Below are 12,261 nucleotides of genomic sequence, written 5' to 3'. Positions count from 1 at the left end.
AAAGAAAACAAAGCTAAACAAAGCAAAGTGGAACAAAGAAAATATTCCCGTGAACATTTTAACTGACTTGCAAATAACCCACAAGGAAGTTTATAAAGTCACTTCAAGTAAATTTTACTTGTAATTTTTAAAAACAGTGAGAAAAAAAACCAAACACATGTATTTGTGTGTGCTCTATTTGCCGTGGGATAGCTACGTCAATCAGTGGGCAAGTTTCGGGAGTGCTCTCCTACCACACGGGTGGGATCTTGCGGACACAACTCAGGTCTTCAGGCTTGCTGGCAAGTAACTTCACACACAGAGAAATCTCCTGGATTGCAGTTGCAACTTTGTTACTTTAAAATGCAGTTTCTTTGTATCAGCTTTGCTTCTGAAGGCTGGCCTAAGGTGGTGGAGTAAAAGAACTGGCTACTTAGTTCCGTCCTCCGCACCCACACTTCCAGCACCCAGGACTTAGTCCTCCTTCATATATATATATATATGTATATTTCCCTCCTGAGACTGGGTCAGGGCCCCTCCCCTGCTGGGAAGCGTAGATGAAACTGTAGAGTATGGAGCCTGGAAAAGTAGAGATGGAGGCCACAGAGGCACACCTAACACCGTAGTGTTCCCTCCCCCCCCCCCCCCCCCCCCAGAGACAGGGTTTCTCTGTGTAGTCTTTGGCTGTCCTGAACTCACTTTGTAGGCCAGTCTGGCCTCGAACTCACAGCGAGCCACACACATTTCATACACTTAACTGTAAAGTAAGTGATGTGGCTAAAAGCTAGGGAATGTTTTTTCTTTCTTTCTTTTTTTCAGGTCTCATTGACAAAAACAACTCAGGAGAGGGGTTTGGGGATTTTTCTTGGTGTTTAAAAAATACCCAGCGGTTTAGAAAAAATAAATGGAAATGCTTCCAGGCTTGCCTACATTTTCCCTTTCAGTTTTACAAACAAACCTCTTTCACCATTTTCTAATTAAAAGGTAAACAAAGTAAACGTTTTTCTCCTCCCACAACCTAATCCATAGATTCATATGTAAAAGTTTTAAAATCCGAAAGCTGCAGGGTAGGAGGTCTTTGGAAGAGGACCGGAAAGAAATTAGGAGCGGTGGATGACTAGGCTGGCTTTTCAGGCTGATACTTTCGCTTTCAGCGAGCTGAGCTGAGCTGAGCTGAGCCGGCTTCTCTGCCCAAGGCGGCGCCACGTAAAATGGCGACCAGAGCGTCACCAAGAAAAACAGTAGCAAGCACCGAGCTCACAGACCAGTGCTTTGAACGAAATTAGGAGACACTGGAAAGATAAACGCACTATTGCAGTTTACCAAACCGAGCAGTAAACTCAGTTTCACTTCGCCTCCCAGTGCTAGTGGTACTTTTAAGAATACTTAAAGACAAAAGCCCGGAAGTAAGGAGCGTTCGTTCGGACGCTCTTTGTGTTTCGTCTCTAGCAGACAGCCAGTCAAACCTAAGGTTTCCTTAGGATAGCCGAAACAAATGGCTCAGCTAAAGTACACTCCTCTCCACTTGCAAGGGGAAATAGTCATGAGTACATACATATTTTATGAAAAACAATTACAAGGTAAAAACTGGTTATTAGACCAAGTGCCTTATCTAAAACGCGCCTGGACGGACTGCAGGAATTGTTACCTGCGTGAAAAACGGGTCACTGTTGTCACAAGTGCACAGCTCTCAATTATGAGCTGTTGGGTGGCTCTGAAAAGAGCCTTTGTGTGCGTGGTGAGGCGCGCGCGCGCTCACTTGGAGCTGGTGTACTTGGTGACGGCCTTGGTGCCCTCCGACACGGCGTGCTTGGCCAGCTCCCCGGGCAGCAGCAGGCGCACGGCCGTCTGGATCTCCCGCGACGTGATGGTCGAGCGCTTGTTGTAGTGCGCCAGGCGCGAGGCCTCGCTGGCGATGCGCTCGAAGATGTCGTTGACGAACGAGTTCATGATGCCCATGGCCTTGGACGAGATGCCAGTGTCGGGGTGCACTTGCTTCAGCACCTTGTACACGTACACGGAGTAGCTCTCCTTGCGGCTGCGCTTGCGCTTCTTGCCGTCCTTCTTTTGCGCCTTGGTCACCGCCTTCTTCGAGCCCTTCTTCGGGGCGGGAGCGGACTTCGCGGGCTCAGGCATCTTCAGATCTCTTCCAGAGAGAAAGAAAGTGAAGTCTCAACTCACGCTGTATATTTGTAGGCAGTTTTATGCAAATTAAGATATTCTTTCAGGCTGTTTGATTGGTTAGAGATTACAAAACCCTGTCTACGCTTCCATTGGTCAAGGCTGAATTGTGTAATAACTTCGAGTGATTATGCTTCTTACTGTTCCTCACTACAAATCCCTTTCTAAACGTTTTAGATTGCTGGTGGGTTTTGCTTTGTTTTGTTTTGTTTATGCAGAAGTCGCTCTATTTTGAAGTGCCAGGAGTTAAGACTTGAGCTCAATTTAATACCAAACATTCTGAAATCCTTGAAAAGTTCCTGTAAACATTGTATTTTTACATTTCATTCCAAGTTTCAGTCCAGTGAATGGGAAAAGGAAAACAAACAAACAAACAAAATCCAGGCGATCTTCAAGGTCCCCAGAGTTGCCAAGGCAGTGCAGTCTAGTATTCAGAAAGCAAAGCTCAGAGTTAAAGTAACCGGCTGGGAGTAAATCCTACAGACACAAATGTTAGGGAGACGTGGGGATAAGACATGCTACTGGAAAAAAATAAATGGAACAGTTCGGTGGAATTGGAAGATCACGTGTCAGGAGAAGTTGTACCGGAGCAAAGCATTGAGATTAACATATGAAAGAAGCTAGATTGTGGAGGAAAGTCAGAAATCCCTTACCACACCCTCTGGGAAACTGTAAGCACCAATACCAAACAAACCGCCATGAACAACAAAGGCTGGCTTTTCTTACACCCAGCTTGGGTGCTTTTCCTTTTATAATCTGTCTAGTTATTTTCAACCACGCCACCCTGGTGCAATCCTTTCCCCTCAGACACAAGAGTCTCCTCAGCCCTCCTGACCACATTGTCCACTGCACTATGGGCTACTCAGTTTCTGACCTCCAGGGCTAACTTAAAAATATGACTTCTCTCTCTTCTCTCCTGTCTTCGCTCCCTCTTGCCCCCTTTTAAGGTTACTCGGGATTTGGTACAGCTTGTCTGTACTGTTTGTCTTCCAAACTCTAATAAAACTGGCCTTGAATTTTCTGAACCTGTTCATAAATTCTTGTATCAATGGAACTAAAAACTCAAAGAGAAGCCGGGCGTGGTGGCGCACGCCTTTAATCCCAGGACTCAGGAGGCAGAGGCAGGCGGATCACTGTGAGTTCGAGGCCAGCCTGGTCTACAAAGCGAGTCTAGGCCAGCCAAGGCTACACAGAGAAACCTTGTCTCAAAAAACCTAAAAAAAAGAAAAAAAAAGAAAAATAAAAAAGAACTCAAAGAGAGAACATCAGTTTCTCCAGTAAACATCAGGATAAAAATTTTAATTTAGTGAAACTATTAAAAGAAAAATCCAGCTGTTTGGTGGCATCCCACAGTTTGGAGGCTAGCCTGGTCCACAGAGCGAGTCCAGGATAGCCAGGGCTGCACAGAGAAACCCTGTTTTCGCAAATACACAGACCAACAAACAGGAAATGTTCCATCTTTCTGCACCCTTTACTCCCTTTCCCTTGCTCTCTTGCCAATTTTCTCATGATTCTTCTTAACCTTGCTTTAAACCATCCATCAGCGAATTCCCTCCACATTCCAAGGCCACCGCCAAGAGAAAGGGGAAATCACAGAGCCACAGGAACAAAAAACCTCTGGAGCCTGGTGAAGCCTCTTGCCTGCTGACAGTCAAAAAAATAAGTGAATATTTTTTAAAAAGTCAAACTGGGTACAATGGTAGACATCTGTCATCCCAGCACTCAGGGAGGCAAAGGCACATGAAGGATTTTATGATTAATGATTAAGGCAGTAAGATATAAGTAATAAGATATAATAAGGTACCACACGCCAGATATTATGTTGTAGAGGAATTTATTAAATGAGCATAGGGGGAGAAGGAAAGGGGGGAGGGGGACCCCAGAGAAAGAGCGAGAGACAGAGACACAGAGGAAGTGAGGAGAGAGAGGAAGAGGAAGTAGAGAGAGACCTGAGCAGGGCCACGCCCCTGTGGTGGGTGAGCAATGACATCACAGGTAGGCGGACTGAAGAAGAATCTGAACAGAGGATTTCTGAGTTTGAGGCCAGCCTGGTCTACAAACTGAGTCCAAGACAGCCAAGGCTACACAGAGGAAGCCTGTCTTGAAAGAAAAAAAAAAAAAGAAAAAAAAAAAAAAAAGAAACCAAACCAAACCAAACCAAACAAAAATCTAACATACTTGCTGTGAAACAAACATTGCTAGAGACAATCATTTCTCTTAAATGCAGAGTTTTCAGAGTAGCTGATGAGATAGTGTCTCTCTATGGAGCTCTGGCTATCATGCAGCTCTCCGTATGTATAGACCAAGTTGGCCTTGAACTTTCAGAGATCCAGCTGCATCTGCTTCCATAGTGCTGGGATTAAAGGTGTGCACCACCGTGCCTTGCGCCGCTAATTATTTTTAAAGATAGATTGCCATTGGGATTTGTGAGTTTTGCGTTTTGTTTTTGATGGCATCTTACTGTGCACCCATTTACTTATCCCAGGCTGGTCCATTGGCCTTGATAGGGTGACAATCCTGCCTCAGCCATCCAAATTCTTAGATTATTGGAATGAGGTAACATGCGCAGTTGACACAGCTATGATAAAAAAAAATATTACTAAAGAATTTCAAATTCCTTCACTTTTATATCTAGTTTTAACAACACATAGATAATAAAGACAATGATTTAAAAATTTTAAATAGTATCCACTAGTGCTGAATTTTTTTGTTTTTTTTTTTTCAAGACAGTTTCTCTGTGTAGCCTTGGCTGTCGTAGACTAGCTTTGTATACCAGGCTGGCCTCGAACTCACATCGATCTGCCTGCCTCTGCCTCCTGAGTGCTGGGATTAAAGGCGTGCGCCACCACGCCCTGCCTAATACTAAAACATTTTTCTCCCAAACTCATTAAAGATTCTAGTAGTTATTTCTTCTATAGAAGGCTTAATGTAGCCCAGGTGGTCTTAAACTCACTCTGTAGCAAAGAGAGACTTTGAACTTCTGGGTTTTTTTTTTTTTTTTGCTTCCATCTTCTGAGTGCTGAATTATAAACATGAGCTCACTGTGTCTATTTTTAGAATTTCAATTTGTTTTATTTTATTTAAAAATTGTATGCATGGGGCTATGGTATGTGTTTATGGCTCTGTATGCCTCTGGAGATCCAAGGACAATTTTGGTGCCTGTTCTTTCTCTCCAAATTGTTTGACACATTGTTTTTGTGCTGTGAGCTGCTGTGTCTGCCAAGATCGTTGGACATTGAAATTCCCATGGAATTTCATCATCTAGTAGGAACACCGGGATGACAGATGCACTCCCTGGTTCTGGGTGTGCATGGATGTTTTGTGGTATAGATAAAGCACATTCATCTAAAGTTTGTAGAGGAACTTTGATTCAGAACATGGCTGCTGTGGCAAGGGATCCTATCTGAAGACTTAGATCTATGGAATGTGGCTAGAATGCAAACACGCCACACCTTTAAACCCTCTGGCTAGAATATAGACACTCCCTTGTCCACACCTTTGATCCCAAACAATGAAGGTAAAGTTAGTTTGTAGAAGGAAGCACCCATTTTGAAAGTGATGTCTAGGTGAGAGGTAGACAAGGAGACGATTTGACAGAATAGGATACGCCCAGCTCTTAAGGAGAGAAGTGCAGAGGGAGAGAGAGAGGAGGCAGTTTTTACCCAGAGAGTTTTACTGAGATAGGTTGAAGGGAGAACAAGCTAGACACAGGTGAAGCCAAGACGAGCCAGAGAGTGAGAAGGAGCCAGAAGACGAGAATGGATTGCTAGAGTTAGGGTGAGGCCAAGCAGAGCAATTCCGTCAGAGGCCAGATGGAATCAGTCAGCTAAGAGAGGAGTTCCAGAACGCCAAGTTGAACCGGCCAACCCAGAGCTCAGAAAGAACTAGAAATAGTGAGCTTATTCAGCAGTAAGTCACAGAGGCTGAAAATATTCTAGGCCTAGATTAGATTGTATGGAGGCTAGAAGCTTCCAGGACTAGGCCTAGGTTCGCAGACAGAGGCAGTAAGCCTCACAGATGACAGTTAAATCAGAGGAATAAAAGTTACTTATACAAGGTTCTGTGAAGGAAAAAAAAAAAAAAAAAGAAAGAAAAGAAAAGAAAAGAAAAGAAAAAAAATCTAGTTTAACTCATGCTATGAATCCCTAAGCAGCTTTCATAGCAGTTCTTGGTCTTCCTATGGCACCATACATGTCCTTTTTTTTTTTTTTAAATCATTATTTGCCCCTTTTTGAGAGCAGTGGTTGAGTTTCACTTCATTTTTATCTACAAAGAAGTACCAGGTATTGTTGGGTGAGTCCAGAGGAGTGTTGAAAGTCAGCACGACAAAGTGGCGAGACCCCATTTTAAGTAAGAAACAAGTAGAGGAGGCACAAGGGGAGGCTGAGGAAGGGGAAGAGACTAGTAACTCACTAATAAGTTGCCACCGAGCACACATATGTGGATGACTCAGTGAGCCAAAGGACATAGTCATTGCTAAAGCAACTGTACGTAGGGAAATGATGTCCACTCGGCTTGCACAAGCCAGGAGTGCCCATAGCAGCATCTAGAGATATTTTTGTGACCACTTTGCCTACAGTGCCATCACTACCTTGGTAGAAACTCCTGAGGAAGTTATCAAAAACACATGGATTCCTTTTCCTCTTTTCCTTTGTGAGAAGTCTTGGTATGTTCACCAGACTAGTCAGGAACTGGTGGGGCCCATGCACCCTGTCTATCACAGCTTTCTAACCACCAGGGATCACATGTACACCCACATTGTGGTGGGATCTTTGATACTCCAGACAGATGGCTTGCTAGGCATTGTCTAGAATGCCCTGTGTGGTTTTTTTTGTATTGATTTACAAGGCTACCTGTGCCCACAATCACAAAATAATCAGAGAAGACAAACAAACACTTGACAATATTTGCTCTTTCTGCCTGTGTTTTCGTTAATGTCTAATTAAATCTATTTGACTTTTCAAAGTTGACATTGTTATGATCTAAGCGACGGGATGCCATAAAGTCACGCCATGTGACAGATCTCACGTGGGAGGTTTATTGGGGGGGCATGTATGTAGAGGCTGCCTCTGGGTGAGGGTGGAGGAAGAAGAGAGCAAAGAGAAGAGGGACTGGCCTTTTATAAGGTGACGTAATGCATGGGCAGGGGAGGGAAAGCGACTCCTGCTGTTGCACCTTGGCAGCTAGTGATAGACAGTATAGTATATCCTGCTGTTGCACCTTGGCAGCTAGTGATAGACAGTATATCCTGCTGTCGCTGGGTCCCTGGGGCAGTAGGTGGAGATGCCTAAATGCTAACACACATTCCACAGGCTTCTTTTCTCACTTCTGTAAGTACATTATCTGTACGTGGTTAGGGTTCCTTAGTAATTGCACAGCATTTGCTCACTTAATAAATACTCAAAAAAAAAAAGAAAATCAAAAAACCAAAACCAACCAACCAAAACAAACCACACAAAGCAAAAATCCAAAAAACCTCAAAGTGCTGGAGAAACAAAACAGAATAGTTGCTGAATTCACGTTCAGACAGACAAGAGCTGCATGGCTGAGTTAGGTGTGGTTAAGCTACTGCAAAAGGAATTTCACAATAGCATTTAAAGGTATTAAGTTAATTGCTTTTTTTCAAGACACTGTCTCAACATAGTTCCTTGGCTAGCCTGGAACTTGCTAGGTAGTTCAGACTGGCCTCGAACTCCAGCAACCCTTGAGTTTCTGCCTCCTGGGTTCTGGGATGACAGGAACGCATCACCATGCACCATTATCATGTATGACAAAGGTTTTGCTTTGTGTTTTCTATTAAATGTGGCTAGCCTACCAAGGGCCTGTATCCTGTAGGTCTCTCAACCACTTATGGCTTTTAATCTCCCCTACCTGGTAAATCTTTTTTGAATACAAGGCCCTGCTTCATTCCTGGAACCTGATGATCAAGAGTGGCAACTCCCTTCTGCTTTCTTCCATTTCCTTTGTCCTGATTAGGAATTAGCCAATCAGACAGGATCAATGGGATCAGACATAGTCACCCCGTGTGTTAGAATAAAAACTAAGTGAATGTCCCACCCCAGTGTACTAAAGCTAGCCTGGCTTGGGTTCTGATGCCTCTGTTTACAAAGAAAAATTTCCTTTTCAAGTCACTTTTGCTTTGTTAGGCATTTCATTGTGGGGCATTAAGGATGGTCTTTTCTAACAGCTGTAATCCTGTAAGAAAAGATATCCAGATACTTAAACAAACAAACAAACAAACAAACAAACAAAGCCTCAAAACAGTCTGATGGAGCTGGAAAGCTAGGTATGTAGATGTAATATTGGAGAGGGTATTGACTTTTAAAATGTATAGAATTTACAGATCAGCTGTCTCCCATACCAGTTTACTACTAAATTGAGATGTAATCAATATCTAAATTACACATCAACTCTCAAGAATTTATTACTAAAAAGGAAATAAAAGATTGTATTAATAGTTTTTATATTAATTACACGTTGAAACGATAACATTTTGGTTAAGTAAAACACACTAAATATAATCACCTGCTGCTGCTATGCAGCCATCATCCAGGGCAACCTGCGATTCAACTAATTCTTTCCTAAAACAGGAACATGCTTTTTTGAGTAGTGACTCTGAGCCCTTAACTCCTCTACAGCCTTAGGTAAGGCCGGCCACTTGGAGCAATCCCTGTCTGCCCTTTAAACACATCAAACTGTAAAACACTCCAGGTGAAGCTTTGCCCTGCAGTCACTGCTCTTCTCTTCCAGGAAATCCAAGTGTTAGCTTTAGCTGAACCGGACACAGCAAGTGGTGCCGATTGTGGGCTGTGACTGACACCTAGACTTGGAGCCTGAGGGATATCCGACACTTACAGGCACACTGCAGTTTTCGGGTGACGAGAGAAGAAGCAAGCATGGGTGAAACACTGACTTGTGACCAGTAAGTTCCCAAGAACATAGGAAACTCAGGAAGTGTAAGGAAACATTATGTATCATTGTTAAATAATGTGTTGAAATTAAGAGGAATAAAAGTAACTGAGGAGGATTTAGCACAATGCTTAGATACTCTCACTGGTTCCTGGAAGAAGGGACCTCCGACCCTCGGAGCTTGCACACATAGGCCAAACAGTAAGGCAAAAGCATGAGTTGGAGTGATTGATTAGGCTTTACAGGAGAACTCCTTGTTAGTTATCGTCTCCACTAATCCAGTTATTGAATGCTCCCCAGGACAAGCACTTGTCCAACTTTTAATTCTACTATATATATATGAGTGAAAGGCCAAACAAGGGTTTTGGACACTTTGGGGGAAGTGTTGTGGACCGAAAAGCTAAGGAAGCATAGGCCCAGACTGGAATTATTATTATTATTTTTTTTTTTGGTTTTTTGAGACAAGGTTTCTCTGTGTAGCCTTGGCTGTCCTAGACTCGCTTTGTAGACCAGGCTGGCCTCGAACAGACTGGAATTATTAATAAGAAACTTTTTTTTTTTTTAAATTATTGGATCTAGGGGCTGTTGTATCACTAACTAGTGGTGAATGGTGGGGGCTAGCTGCCTGACCATTACCATCGGCAGATAGGAGCCTTACAGGAGTTGGCACAGCTGGGCAAGTTTCTTGGAATACTCAATTGCTTCATTGGTCATGCTGGAACATTTCAATCTTATATGATAAAACAAACAAACAAACAAACAAACAAACAAAATTACCATATGGGAAAGACTTTTACTGTCCATAGTGGGGACAAGTTTAAGTTCTAATGCTCAAGTCATGATGATTGGCTGGGGCACATTCCAAGGAAAAAGCTAGCCAAAACCCAACAAGGCATCATTTTACTAGTACCTATGACAACTAATCAAAATCATACTGGAGGCTGGGTAGTGGTGGTCCACGCCTTTAATCCCCACACCCCAGAGGAAGATACAGGAGGTTCTCTGTGAATTTGTGGTCAGCTGGGTCTACAGAGCCAAGACTACACAGAGAAACCCTGTCTCAACAAACAAACAAACAAACATTATACTGGGCTTGGAAATAAACAACTGAGCTTTAGTGGGGTCATTGAAAAGTCTCCCTAACTCAGAACTGCTGAGCTCATTCCTTGGCTTTGAGATAAGGTGGTCTGAGGTAATTAAGCACCCTGCTCCAGGGAGAAATGTGTGGTTGCTAAAGAATTAGTTGAAAAACAGCTACATGTTGGTCATAATGAGCCTCCATTAAGCCCTTGGAATATACCTATATTTACTATGAAGAAAAAATATTTGATAACTAGAGATTATTAAATAATTTAAGAGCCATTAATATTGCTATGCAATCTATGGGATCCTTACAATAACCTGGCCTTTCCCATCTTTCTATGGCTCCTTAAAATTGCCACATGATAGTTTTAGATTTAAAAGTTGTCTTTTCCTTTTTTTTTTTTTTAAAGCCATTCCTTTATATTCTCAAGATCAAATTAGATTCACTCCCCCCCCCCCCAAGTTCCTTCAAGAAGTCACTGTAAATCAAGATGCAGCAAAACTGTGGAACCATACCCCTCTATGGGCGGAAAGAAAAGTCTATTGTGGGAACAAACTACCTGGCTTCAAGAACAGAGGACAGGAGCTGGTGGGAAAAGCCTGGCCAGTTTTATCAGGGAGACAGTGATGGGAGGAGCAGCCTGGAGGTTGATCTGTTGTAGGCTCTTTGGGTTAATTAGGACCCAGATGGCCTTTCCTGAAATCCTGGGCCACACTGGAGTGAAGGAACGAGTGGCTTTCCTGGTAAACAGAAACCACCACAGGAATGCTGAGTTTACCCAGGAACAGTCCTTCTGTTTACCTGGTCAGAGTCCTGCCTGGGTTAGGCCTGGGCTGTCATCTTAGGACAGCAGCAATAGCAGCAGCAGCAGCAGCAGCGTCATTCTTAGAGCTTGTTTTGGACTTAACAATCAGGACCCTGTGGAATGATGCCATCAGGAGCTTTGCCGCAAGGAGTAAACAATAGCCACATTCCATGTCAGTTGTTTGTGGCTCAGTGTGTTAAACCTGCTTTTCCTCAAGCTATTATTGTACATTATAGGGGTGGCCTATTTATTATTAGCCATATTGGAACAGGCATATCTAACATCAGAGAATTCCTGCTTGCATCACTGCCTTAGAAAGGGTAGCTTACAAACCTCCTGAAAGGGTTCGGCTCCGTAAAATCACTGAGCTACTGTAAAATACATTATTAAACCGCCCCCCCCCCAAGTTGAAATCTAGTTTACTCAATTGCAAACTTTAAATGATTTCAAGACACTTTTGGGAAGCACAAATTGGCTATGACCTTATTTAAAGCTAAGTACTAAACAATACATACCATTGTTCAATATTTTAAGGGAAATTTTAACTAGCTATCTCCTAGAGGGTTACTCCAGTACCTGATAACCATTTTCTGCCTAACAAACTAATTTGATCTCTTTTGATGATTTCTTGGATTTTCCCATATATATATATATTTACTACCTTAAAAGATCCCATAAGGATATTTACTGACAGTAGCTCTAAGGGACAAGAAAACTGTATAGCAGTTTCCTTCAGGATTGAAGGTCCTTAAACAAGAAGGTAAACAATGCAGAATAGCTTTCCGGAAGTCCCTGAAACTGAACAGCTTCACCAGGCCCCTTCTTCTCAAGAGAAAACAAGCTAAGCTGCGAAGACTGTGAGATCAGACCTGATGAATGGAAGAAGCAGAAACCAGGTGAGCTGCCTGGAAGAGGCTTAGACCAACTGGGTGACTGGGACAGTCTCCACCTTGTTGAGTACCTCAGGCTGTGCAGTGTGCTCCACGTTACCCAGCTTTTGTTGAGAAGTTACCTGTGCTGGAGTGGGCATCTGTCTCTGAGTTTCCAAATTTCTTCTCCTGTAAGTAACCTCTCACCCATACTCCTGTGCGTAACCCCAGTGTGTATGGTCCCACACCCATAGAATTCCATTATGTGCAAAACACCCCCAAACTACAGCTTTAGTCTATTGGAAAGAACCTGAAACAGGGATAAGGAATGGGTCAAATAAAGTATTAGCATTTGGAAGAAAAGGTTTGCTTGTGTTTTTTGGCCATTGTCCAATTATATTGAGGCCAAATTGGAACCAAGAGCAAGTGTGGTC

At 43.0% G+C, this 12,261-nt stretch overlaps 1 protein-coding gene across 1 annotated transcript; it reads right to left on the bottom strand.

Annotated features, from left to right (window-relative positions):
* Positions 1–1,683: 1,683 nt before the first annotated feature.
* Positions 1,684–2,163, bottom strand: LOC311604301 (histone H2B type 1-F/J/L). The gene has a single exon (XM_084794017.1). It carries the CDS (start codon positions 2,113–2,115, stop codon positions 1,735–1,737), a length of 381 nt encoding a protein of 126 aa, XP_084650143.1. The 5' UTR covers positions 2,116–2,163; the 3' UTR covers positions 1,684–1,734.
* Positions 2,164–12,261: the final 10,098 nt, after the last annotated feature.

The sequence above is a fragment of the Acomys minous genome, assembly GCF_964271855.1.
Source record: "Acomys minous genome assembly, chromosome: 9".
In the NCBI taxonomy this organism is placed as follows: Eukaryota; Metazoa; Chordata; class Mammalia; order Rodentia; family Muridae; genus Acomys; species Acomys minous.
Note: the sequence above shows the minus strand (reverse complement) of the source record. Positions and strands in the feature narration are given on the sequence as shown.

Bases quoted from the DNA above. Each gene is read 5' to 3' on its own strand.
- LOC311604301 (XM_084794017.1), bottom strand. From the start codon at position 2,115: ATGCCTGAGCCCGCGAAGTCCGCTCCCGCCCCGAAGAAGGGCTCGAAG.